The sequence below is a fragment of the Scylla paramamosain genome, chromosome 27 (assembly GCF_035594125.1).
Source record: "Scylla paramamosain isolate STU-SP2022 chromosome 27, ASM3559412v1, whole genome shotgun sequence".
Taxonomy (NCBI): Eukaryota; Metazoa; Arthropoda; class Malacostraca; order Decapoda; family Portunidae; genus Scylla; species Scylla paramamosain.
The window spans coordinates 3,577,502-3,590,000 of record NC_087177.1 but is presented as its reverse complement, the minus strand read 5'-3'; the positions used below and the strand labels follow the sequence as shown (position 1 = coordinate 3,590,000).

The window sequence follows — 12,499 nt, the reverse complement described above, 5'->3', positions numbered from 1 at the left end:
CAACACACATTTAACTTCTGTCTCGTGCCTCACCACCGTCCCCACGACACCCCACACACACACACACACCACACACACACACACACACACACACACACACACACACACACCACACACACACTCATGTGGCACTGATGCAAAGGTGTCCCTCCAGTGCCCTTGCCGGTGTCCACCTGGCCGTGAAAAGCGTCAGGTGTCGCTCTTTGCCTTCGGTTCGCCAGCGCCTCGGTCCGCCATGATCAGTGTGTTGATCCCCGGAGGAAAATTGGAATTACATAAATGTGCTTTTTTTTTGAGACGTGAAATTGCTGCGGCTTACAGGCGAACCGAATGACCACACACGCCTACACCCCCCCTCCACCTCCCACTCACACACACACACACACACACACCTATACCCAGACAATTTCCCTCACACAGAGATTCAAAACACAACGGCATGCATATACATGCTTACATACATATACACAAATTAAAATCCCTCCCCGGACATGCCAAACTTACACACATACAAACCACACACACACACACACACACACACCACACACTGACAGATACACAGACAAGCGTTACACCTGAGGGAAGGAATGCAACAACCCACACCTTCCCACACTTGACGAGTAATGTGCAATATCACCAGCACGCCACATACAACACACCTGCACCACCTGGCCGTGCACACCTGAGCCTCCGCCACTTAAGCCCAGGCAGGTCTGGAATTTCCACGGCAGAATGCGAGGATCCCAACGCGACCTGAGGAGCTACAGGGGGCGGCGAGCCAAAACAATGCACTGCCATATACAAGTCAGCAGTCCGGCCTGACCTTTCGCGGAGGGCAGGAAGATGAGAAGCAGGAAAGACCAGAGAGGCGGAGAGGGGAAAAGGATATGAGGATTGCACGACGAAAGGAGGAAGAGAAGATGAGGTGGTGGTGGTGGTGGAGGTGGTGGGAGGGGAATGAGAATGGAAATGCAATACTGGTTGAAGTAAAGGAGAGGAGGATACACAACAGCAAAGGGATGATCGAAAAGATGAGCGCGAGGTGAAAGAGGAGATGAAGGGAAGAGGTGCAGAGGAGGAGAGGAAGGTAAAGGCTTGAGTGATGACGGAGTGATGTATTGCCGGAGTGATGCTGCGTGGAAAAGGACGTTGAGGAATCTTGGAGAAGAGTGGCGGTAGTGGTAGTAGTGTTTGTGGATGGTAGTGATGTCTCTAATGGTGGTTAACATAAAAGGTGGTGATTTTTAAGGGTAGCAGTGTTAGTAGTGGTGACAGATTAGGAATTACGTTCTGGTAGTAGTGGTGAAGACTAGGAGTGGTAGTTAAGATGGCAGGTTGTGGCTGGAAGCATAACTGGTGACGACTGGAAGGGTAAATGCTGGCAGTGGTAGTGGTGGTGATAGCTGAGAGGGTGGATGGTGGCAACTCTGTGGTGGGGACCTTGTAACAACCAGATGGCGCTCCTCCCTCCACCAGCAGGCAAGGAAAGACGCCCTCCTCCTCCAGATATACATGTACGCACCACTACCACCACCAACACTACCTCCAACCCTCACCCTCGACTCCTCTCCTCCCTCCCTCGACCCCAGAGTCTCCTAAATCATCTTGGCGCCACACAACCTTGAGACGCTCCCAAACCCCAACGCCCCAACAACCCGACGAGGGAAAAAATACACAGGATGGGCTCTGACGAAGGCTAAGGGCGGCCCCGCACGAACAAAAACATGCCTTGGTGCGGCCGGGCGAGGCACGGTAATGACAACACGCACTTATGTTGTTCCTGTCTCAAGAGGCTCCTCACCCACGTCTAGGGTCCTCTCCGCCGTCAAGGGGCCTCTCCTCGCCTCCAAACACACACACACCACGCAGGTCAGTCACTCTCCCCAACAAACACCCAGTCAATCGCTCACCAACTCACTGCCACCACTCGCTCAGTCACTCACCTCCGCCAGTCACAAAGTCCTCACTCCACTTGCCTCCCTGTCGGTCATCCACTCGACCAAGAACCATCAAGTCAGCTCGGCATCCATTAACCAGCAGCCTGCCATCCATCCAACCGCATGCCTTTACCCAAACACACAGAGGATTCGCTCAATCGCACTCTAACTCACCTACACAGTTATCCACCCCCAGTCACACAAGGCCAGGCACTCACCCTCACTCAGACATTCATTGAGTCAACCAGTCCATGGGGTGAGTGAGCTGAGCAGCCACGACCCTCACCGCAATCTTGGTAAAGACCCTCGGCCAGTCCGGATCTTTATTTTAGTTCCCTCTCCCACGCCTTCTCCTCCCGGGCGAGTCTCTCTCCACCAGTAGTAAACAAGAGGGAGGACAGAGCGAGGGAGCGAACCCTCGGGGAATCAGCGTAGGAGTGAAGAAATAATGAGAGAGAGAAAAGGAGAAAAGGAGGAAGGGAAATGGACGCCAAAGAAAAAAGCCACGGACAAGGAAACATCACAGGAACGGCTGGGAACAAAAAAGAGGAGGCGCAGTAAATCAAATAAAGTGAAGCAAAACTAACGAGTGAAAAATAACTAGCCGGTATAAAATTTAACTAAGAAGTAAATGTAGGGGCAGAATGAGCCTGTGGGCGGCGACAAGGGGAGGTCAAGAGAGACAGAGAGAGAGAGAGAGAGAGAGAGAGAGAGAGAGAGAGAGAGAGAGAGAGAGAGAGAGAGAGAGAGAGAGAGAGAGAGAGAGAGAGAGAGAGAGATGGACACCGGAACAACAGGGTAAATGACAACACGCCACTATGCTGAGGGGCGCGGAACCAAAAACAGTAAACCGTGAAGACGAAATCGGGTATACCAATGCAGTCTGAAACCAAACCCGCCAGCAGCCACATTCACAGGGAAGTGGAGGAGCTCGACCCAGCCATGCAAATAATTCACGCCCGCTGCCCCGAACAGAGGCCCAGCGCAGTGTCCCACGAGGAATAGACTCCCGCAGCCGCTCAGAGGATGAAAGAACCCGAAAGGGAGAAGCGTAAACCGGACACACACACAAAGATGGAGAACAAAGGAAAGAAGGAGGAAAGGCAGGAAGGAGGTAAGGGTGTACGGAGGGGAAACTGAAGAAGAAGCAAGCAAGCAGGAAAGGAAGGAAGGGAGAAAGGAGAGGGAGGGAAGACGTTTGGCTGGCTAAAGGAGGAAACACTTCATGGAGTTCTCGATTTTGCACAAAGTTTCGAAGCGCGGGTTGAGACTAAGTATTTTGGTGACTTTTCCGAGGGGCTTAAAGAGAGGGAAGCAGCGGAAGAAAAGGAGAAAATGGCATGGGAGAAGGGAGCGAGAGAAAGAGAAAGAGAGATAGACAGGGGGAGAAGGAAAGTGAAGGTTAGGGGTGGGGGAGTAACAGGGAAGGAAGGAAACAACTCACTGACGTTATTAGGATATAAGTAAAGGTAGATACCATTCTATTTCGTTGCCTTTTTCGTCTGTCTTCGTCTATGCTGCCTGTGTAAGTGTGTGTGGGTGAATCGCGGGTGTGTATCCGAGGCTGTCGTGTACCTCTATCTGTTTTCCTCTCATTAAAACATCCCGGTCCTTTCACTTCACTGCAAGAACATTACCTGACTCCCGTGACAGTTGAACCGAACACCAGGAGGGAACGCTGACCAAACTTTCGCTACCCATGGCCAATAATCCAGAGAGAGAGAGAGAGAGAGAGAGAGAGAGAGAGAGAGAGAGAGAGAGAGAGAGAGAGAGAGAGAGAGAGAGAGAGAGAGAGAGAGAGAGAGAGAGAGAGAGAGAGAGAGAGAGAGAGAGAGAGAGAGAGAGAGAGAGAGAGAGAGAGAGAGAAAGAGAGAGAAAGAGCGCTTGTAAAGTTCCGGTCTAACGTCTCATTCGGTCCCTGGTGTTCAATGGTCCAGAAATTCGTCCCGAGCCGCAAGAAGGCGATGTGAGCGAGAGCGAGAGAGAGAGAGAGAGAGAGAGAGAGAGAGAGAGAGAGAGAGAGAGAGAGAGAGAGAGAGAGAGAGAGAGAGAGAGAGAGAAGGAACAGAAAGGTAGAAGGGAAGATCCCGGAAGAGTGAATAAAGTCAAGAAGAGGAAACAGGAGAGAAAGAGAGAGACATCAAGGGAAAGCAGATCAACAGAGAGGGAGGGAGGGAAGGAGGGAAACAGAAAGAGAAAAGGAAGCAAGAGGAAACAGAGGAGGAGAAACAGTAAGGGAAGCCGGCAAGAGCAAGAATAATAGATTGTGGGATGGAGAAACACAAATGTAGACCAATGATGTATGACCTCTTGTCCTCTCCCTCCTTGACCTCTATCCTCCTCCTCCTCCTCCTCCTCCTGGCGCCTTGTGGTCTCTAGTAACGACATGTCTGTCCAGGCGCTTCCGGGTGCGGGGTCAAAAATACCAAGTGAAGCAAATATACACGTGAAGATGATTTTCTTTTTCTTTGCAGAGAGAGAGAGAGAGAGAGAGAGAGAGAGAGAGAGAGAGAGAGAGAGAGAGAGAGAGAGAGAGAGAGAGAGAGAGAGAGAGAGAGAGAGAGAGAGAGAGAGAGAGAGAGAGAGAGAGTTTGTGCTTGAAAAGAATGACGGATGTGACGGAAAGCGATAAGGAGAAAGAGAAGAAGAGCAGCAGGAACAGAAAAAAGTGACTGAAGGAAAAGGCGACTCTGGGAGTGAAGGAAAAAAAAATGATTACAAGACGATAATAAAGCCAATAGGAGGACGGGAGGCGAGGGAAGAGGCACGAGCAGAGGAGTACGGGGAGGAAGCTTGGCAGGGCAGTGAAAGCCCATCCATTTCCGTGAATTTGCATAATCTGTTCTAATGACAGCCAGGGACTCAGCCTGCCTCCGCTCGTTCCAGCTTTATCTCCGCTCGAAGGGAAAGGGGAGGAGAGGGGAGTCTGTGTCTGTCTCTCTCTCTCTCTCTCTCTCTCTCTCTCTCTCTCTCTCTCTCTCTCTCTCTCTCTCTCTCTCTCTCTCACGCCTAATTCAATATATCTTCACTTACAGACAAAACGTGACGGCTAGAAGTGGACTGAAAAGTGAGGAGTGACGGCAGGAGTGAGGACGGCCGAGAGTGTACAATAAAACATTCGTCAAGAAGTGACAGGCGGTGGGCGGCGGGCGATGGGCGGGGCGGCGGGCGGGCGGCGGGCAGCGGGATCAGTGGGCGGTGCGCGGTTGTTTGCCCAGCGTCGCACGGGCGGCTGCTTCCTTTAATTTATCACTCCCGCAGGATTCCCAACAGGAGATTCTCTTATATCGGGTCAATTTATTGGTGAGAGAGAGAGAGAGAGAGAGAGAGAGAGAGAGAGAGAGAGAGAGAGAGAGAGAGAGAGAGAGAGAGAGAGAGAGAGAGAGAGAGAGAGAGAGAGAGAGAGAGAGAGAGAGAGAGAGAGAGTTAAAAATGAATCAAAGCACATGTAAACAAGACATCACTGGATCACTGGATTTAATTTAACCACCAACTTTTTTACATGTGTGTGGTTTCCCTTTCTTTTCATTTTTCCCTTTACATTCAGTAGCCAGCCCTGAAGAAGAACCGCCTCCCTTCGTTCCCCCCATGCTCCCTCACCCCCTCCTCCTCCTCTTCCTCCTCCTCTGCGCGGTGGGGAGAGAAAACACCATCAGTTAGGTACCTTTCTGGAGATGTTGTATCAGTGTTCATTATCAAACAAGGTACTGAGGGACTGCAACACCCCGCCACACGCTACCCTCTCTCTCTCTCTCTCTCTCTCTCTCTTGCGTGTTTCCGTTTTCTGTTTTTATTTCCAACAGTTCACCCTCTCCCTTTTAATCTTTGTTCCTTTTCATCAGTTCCCCTTCTTTCCCTCTCAGTACTTTTTTTTCCTTGTCATATTCTCTCTCTCTCTCTCTCTCTCTCTCTCTCTACTTCGTTCCTTCCCTCCCATTCACCTCATTTCTTCCTTCCTTTTTTTTTCCCTCCCGCCAGTACACTTTTCTGCGTGTTTCTCTTTCTTATTCAGTGCCCTTCTCTCCTTTCTCTCTCTTTTATCTCCAGTGAACTCCAAGGTTTTCCAGGATCTTCTCTCTCACTTCAGACTCACTCCCCTCTTACTTCCTTCTCTACCTGCCTGTCTCCCTCTTCTGTTCCGTGTAAACATTTCCAGTAATTATATGATTCCAGGACAAACAAACTCCCCCATGAGATGAAAGGAATCTGTGGTGAGCCGTAAGAGAATTTACTCCTGTCTGTTGGGCTTGAAAGACTGATAGATGCGATAAGAGTTTGTCCTGTTTTGAAAATCAGTGGAAAATTATTCTCCAAGCGCGATATTTGTTTTCGTTTTGCTTTTTTTATTTTATTTATCTTTTTTTTTTTTTTTGGGGGGGGGGAATAGTTATTATGCCTTGACTTGTTTTTTCCCCTCTTTATAGTTTGAATGCTTCGTTATTGTTTGAATTTGAGTTCGAGGGGGTATGAAACACGTGTTCCTCCTCTGATCTTGTTCCGTTACAGTGGGACGAATGGAAGTGACGCGCGGAAGCACTGTATTACCCTTCACTGTGAGAGTAATTATTACTTCCACCACAATTACAAGTACTGTTGCGTGTGTCTGTCCGGAGGCTGCACTCATGGCGTAAAATGTGATGTTGCAGATGTTAATGAATTTCTATGACGCAAGTGAGCAATATACTTATGAATAAGCATAATGTTAATGTACCTGTGAGGAACTTTAATGTGCTGAGCGGCAAGGCGCCAGGGAGACGAGCTTACCACAAAATATTAATTACCGACAAACATATTTGATACCACGTAGTTTTCCTTCCAAAGTACAATATCTGGACAAACAACATGCATTTCACTAGAGCACGAGCACACGTTGGTCTCGCGGTCCCCACGGTGTTGCCAGCAAATGGATGATGTTCAATTAATATGTTATGGTGGCACGTGCGTCTTACACTTTAAGGGTCTGTATCGCAAGAAGCAGCTGCTGTCCTAAAGTCGAGTCAAGGGGCGTGATGGACCAGTCGCCTGCTCATGCCTGCTCACCAAAGTTGTCGTCACTGTCCCCACAAGCACGAGTTGAAATTTCAAGTTCTTTACACCAAATACTGAGGTCTACACTTGGGGAGGCAATTCCTTTAGTCTGCAGCTGTCGTCCACTCATGCGTCCACCTGTGCATATTTCCCCCTCTGCTTTATCAGATATACGGAGGCTGGAGTGACGCCCGCAGACGGCTCGTGGTGAGAGGAAATTTGTATTCCCGCAGCATCTTGTGAGGCCTGCTGCTCCGCGCCCCGATGGACATATGTTGCTGGCCACGCAAGAGTTAGCCATTCCTTCCCCCTTTATGGTCCTGACCAGTAAACTCTGCAACAGACAACCTTCATCCGGTTTTTCCTTTCCCTCAAGACGCGCTCCTTCAAGAAGGGCGTATCGCGCCTGTAAACTATGTAGTATTTGCTGCCTAAGGAACTATTTTATGCATGCTCTGACACGCATTATCACAAAGAAATATCCCTTGTTTAAATCTTGAAGTCTCTCTTTAACTCTACAGAGGAGGAGGAAGACGTTAATCTGTATCACGCAAGAAGGGCTTGCTGCGTGTTGAGACAGCAGTTGCGTAATACCTACTTTAAGATAAATACACCCACTGATTACTAACTGCAAGTACACAAGGCGACGCGAACCCTCCCCGGGCACACATCGAGGCCCCGCGAGGCTGCTGTCAGAGGTTCCGTGTGACGCGGAGGCAAATATTTGTCCTCGCTTGTTTCTATCTACGTCCAGTACATCGCTCAGTCAGGTTTGGCAAAATCATCACCATCATCATCATCATCATCATCATCATCATCATCATTACATAACACTTAAAGACTGACAATGTACGGGAAAAAAAAAACACGTAATATATACAGCATTTATAAAGTACAAAAATGAAAATATTCAATAAAAGGATGTAAAAAAGTCAATATCTTACCTTCTGCACGATGAACAACTCGTAGACGGCACAGATGGCGATGACAGTGATGCCTTGCTCCTTACACAGCATGGCCGTGGTGGCAAGGAGCATCGCCAGCAGCAATAGGCGCCAGTCTGTGGCCACACGCGCCCCTCGAGCACCGCGTACCTGCTTCGCTGTGGCGCCGGAGTAGGCCACCAGCGAGCCGAGGAAGAAGAGCGAGGAGAGGGTCTCAGCTCGACCCACCACGCCCGTCACCTGGAGGAGGAAGGGAAATACAGTGAATTATGGCGCCGCAGCAGTAAGGTTATAATTATGGCACCGGCTGGGGTTACGAGGGAACGCTGCCTCCCCCATCACGAAATGTTAAGACTGAACTTGAAACGTGTAGGTCGCGAGCCAGGTATTGCAACAAAGAGCCGCCAAACCCTTTGAAGGAGGTAATGATTAAGATTAAGCAGGTGACATAGAGAGGCTGATGACAGAGAGAGAGAGAGAGAGAGAGAGAGAGAGAGAGAGAGAGAGAGAGAGAGAGAGAGAGAGAGAGAGAGAGAGAGAGAGAGAGAGAGAGAGAGAATGAGCATAATGTCGAGGAGGGAAAAGGAAAGCGGAATAGAACAAGGCCATCGAGAAAAAAAAAAAATGAAGAAAAGTAGGAAGGATGGGAGGAAGGGACCGAATGACGAATGAAGTAGAGAAGGAAGGAAAAAATAAGAAGGAAGGAAACCAAGTAGCCGTTTTTTCTGCCACACGGTCGGGCAATAATAACGGACTTTATCATCTACTACTAAGGTAACCCCGCGATGTCCACCGAGGCGAAAAAAGGCACAGGAATCATAGCTGGGACAAGTGCCTTTCAATCCCATGTGAAAACAATAATAGTGCCTTATTGGATAAAAGAGGAGGAACACGAGAGGATATGAGATAAGAGGAATGAAAAGGAGGAAGACGAAGAAGTGGAGCATGAGATAACATAAAGGGTTACAAGTATACATTGAATTAAGAACAAGAAGGAACGGTGGGTAAGCAGGCCAGGATAGACTTTACTGGAAGGATAGGAGAGAACAGTAGTGGCAAGCGGCAAGGAAATTAAGAAAATCAGAGGTGACAGCAAGATGAGGCAGACAGGAGGCAGTGCAGTGGGCAAGGAAGAACGAGGAAGATATGATAATGTACTTATAAGATAGTGACGATGGTGTTTGCACTTCCATATATAAATAGTCGGAAATGAAATATGTGTTTTAAAGTCTTTTATTCACCATCGTCAGTCAGTCTGGATTATCTAACATAGCTGCTCCTTTATTAGTTTGTGCGCCCTTCACTGACCACCATAGCAGTTTAAAAATCGTCTGCGTGGGGATACTAGAAATAAAAGAGAGTAAGAGGCTAATTCTCTCTCTCTCTCTCTCTCTCTCTCTCTCTCTCTCTCTCTCTCTCTCTCTCTCTCTTCTTGAGAGAGAGAGAGAGAGAGAGAGAGAGAGAGAGAGAGAGAGAGAGAGAGAGAGAGAGAGAGAGAGAGAGAGAGAGAGAGAGAGAGAGAGAGAGAGAGAGAGAGAGAAAAACACACACACACACACACACACACACACACACACACACACACACACACACACACACACACACACACGAATAACGACGACACGAAAGGAGACAGACAAACAAACAGACACTGACGCAGAGAGAGAAAGAGACAAAGACGGAGGCAGGAGCTGAAAGACTCGTACATACAATAACTGAGACACAAACATTCGGACATATAAGGGATAGAGAGAGAGAAAGAAAAAGGAAGAAAGAAAAACATAAGTGAGAGAGAAGAAGGAATCAGCCAGGCTAGGTCAAGCTAACGAGACAGCTGAAGGTCAGAGGTCAGGACGATTGGTAGCTGAAGAGGTCAATTATACTGCGAGCCGACAGAGGGAAGGAGGGTGGGAAGGGACAGGTAAAAGAGGGAGCCTGAAAGAGGAACACGAGGGGAGGCAGTGAATTCAGACATGAGGGAAACATAAATAAAACTCTTTAGCTTGTGAGTTTCGCCAAATGTGTTGCGTTGCTATCTCGGAGTCCTCATAGAAGCTTACTTCCTTCAATCTTACTCATAATTCTTCGACCTGTTTCACTGTTTTGACTCACTGCCTTCCTGAACTCATACTAATATCAGCCTTATTCACTTTTTCCTCTCCTCAGCTTGTCTCATTCTGTTTCTCCCCATCTCTCATTTTCATTTCAATCATCGTCATCCCTCATTACGTTTGGATCCCTCACTACAATCCCAAATTTTTCACACATACGTCCCTCATCATATCTCCTCCACTCCTTGCCTCACCTCACCCTGCACTCCCTCACCTCCTCACAAAGTCACACGCACGCCAAGCTTCACCCTTACCTGGCTAACATTAAAGCCTTCCTCACTCCCTTGCTCCTATCACGATTTCTGCACCCCTCCCTCTCTCCCTCACCTCCCTCACCTCACCTCACCTCGCAGCATCACAGCACAACAGCACTTCCCGCACAACACACCACCTGCGAGCAGCACAGCAGACAAGAGGAACCAAATTGAAACTCATTCCCCTCACGCAGCTAAATCAACAGAGGCAAGGGCTGGGTCCCTCCTACAGCAAACAATCAAGCTGGATGGACTTAAATGAGCTTCTGACCACCTCCGGCCCCTCCTCCCTTTCGCCCTTCTCTCAGGGGACACAGCCGGGTAGCACACACCGTCCCTGCGAGCGTTCACTTTTCTACGACGGTCATCCGCCGCATATATCTCAAACAATTCGCATAACAAGATCTATTCCTCCCCCTTCACTCTTAAAACACAGGTGTGGCATTACCTTTATTACACTCCTTTTCACTGGGGAACAACTTTCTCTTCTCATTTCCCTCGCCACTGCAGCGCAAAACACGACATGGGTCCTGAGTGAGAAAGGGTCTGTCTATTTGGTGCATCCACGTTCGCTGCCGCTGCCGAGTGGGTGGCGAAATGATGACTTCCTCTTCCCATTATAAGCTCTAGTGGCCTCAAAATTACCGTATTTTTACCGGCAGCACACAAACAAGAGATCTGGCCACCGTCACCCACACCGCCCTGATTCTAAGACGGTTGCAAATCGAAATAAGCAGATACATCGCCACGATACGATTAATTTCAACACAATACAAGTAGCTTTCTCTGCATTCCTCTGGACGTACTAAGGGGTTCCTCCTCCCTCCTTCCCTTCCCGACGGACAGGAAAACAACGCACATAACTGCCCGGGAATTGCACGCAAACTACTCGCATTAACTTCAGGTATAGAGAGAAAATGAAGCTTTAAAACAAGGAAGCAGGAATAAGAGGCGGAGAAGGGTGCGAACCAGCAGCAGAGGGTGGAGGCGGCGGACGACAACGAGGAAAGAGGAGTACAGAATAAGAGAGAAGAGGGAGACAAGAGAAAAAGATACATGGCAGCAGGAAATTACCCCCAAAAATGACCAGACAGACAGTGATAGATGGACAAGGCAGTAAAGGGAAGGGAATTAGACAAAGGACATTCACAGCGAGCAAGAAGAGGCGGGAGACTGGAAAAAAAAAAAAAAAAGCATGAGGAGGAGGAGGAGGAGGAGGAGGAGGAGGAGGAGGAGGAGGAGGAGGAGGAGGAGGAGGAGGAGGAGGAGGAGGAGGAGGAGGAGGAGGTGGCGGCGGCGGCAAGGAACAAACACCACTACCATAACTCTTCAAAGCAGGGAACATATGAGGTACATATATAACTGAACGGTGAAAAGTCTTGCAAAATGGTGAAAGAAGTTGGGAGTGAAGGAGAGATCGCAAGGGGAGGGTAAGGGAGAAGGAAGGAAGGAAAGAGGGAGAGCAAGAAAAGAAAGGAAGAAAGAAAGGAAAAGTGAATGAATGAAGGGGAAGAAAAACAAAAGAGAGAGAGAGAGAGAGAGAGAGAGAGAGAGAGAGAGAGAGAGAGAGAGAGAGAGAGAGAGAGAGAGAGAGAGAGAGAGAGAGAGAGAGAGAGAGAGAGAGAGAGAGTAAAAAGGATGCAGAAAAAAGAAAAAAAAAGATGAATGTAAGACAGAGAAAGTAAAGGAAATGAGGAAACGAAAATTTCTTTTACTTGAATACTTTTCTTTCAGTGAAGAGGAAAACGGAAATGAGAAAAAATGAAAAAAAAAACACTTTTGAATAGGTCCGTTTAGAGAGAGAGAGAGAGAGAGAGAGAGAGAGAGAGAGAGAGAGAGAGAGAGAGAGAGAGAGAGAGAGAGAGAGAGAATACACAAGCTTTTTCCTCCTATCAACTAATCCCTCCCTCCCATCTCTCTTTCACCTTTCGCTCCCTCGCATACCACGCCACCCTCACCGTGCCTCCTTGTCTCATCCCCTCTCATGGAAAGTAGCGGGGCGCCCCATGCATTGCTGATACGCTCATGACATGTAGGGCAGGTGGTTGTTCATGTGTAAGTCAGAGGAGCTGTTTTATTTAGCCCTGTCGATGGCACCTCGTACCTCAGTCTCTGCCGCCTCTCATTCTTAAATAATTGTAACGCTTCTGCTGTCTCTGTCTCCAGTCTGGTTTTGGGCGCGGTGACTGTGACATGCACTGCACGAAGGGTCGTTTGGCTATTTG

The 12,499-nt window shown here is 48.6% G+C and overlaps 1 protein-coding gene across 1 annotated transcript in view; it reads right to left on the bottom strand.

Moving 5' to 3' along the window:
* The window catches only part of LOC135114048 (protein O-mannosyl-transferase Tmtc3-like), a 210,136-nt gene that overhangs the window by 65,883 nt on the left and 131,754 nt on the right, over nucleotides 1-12,499 (bottom strand). The window contains exon 4 of the mRNA XM_064029701.1: nucleotides 7,910-8,149. Coding sequence (XP_063885771.1) covers nucleotides 7,910-8,149 — 240 coding nt within the window. The remainder of the gene's footprint in view (nucleotides 1-7,909; nucleotides 8,150-12,499) is intronic.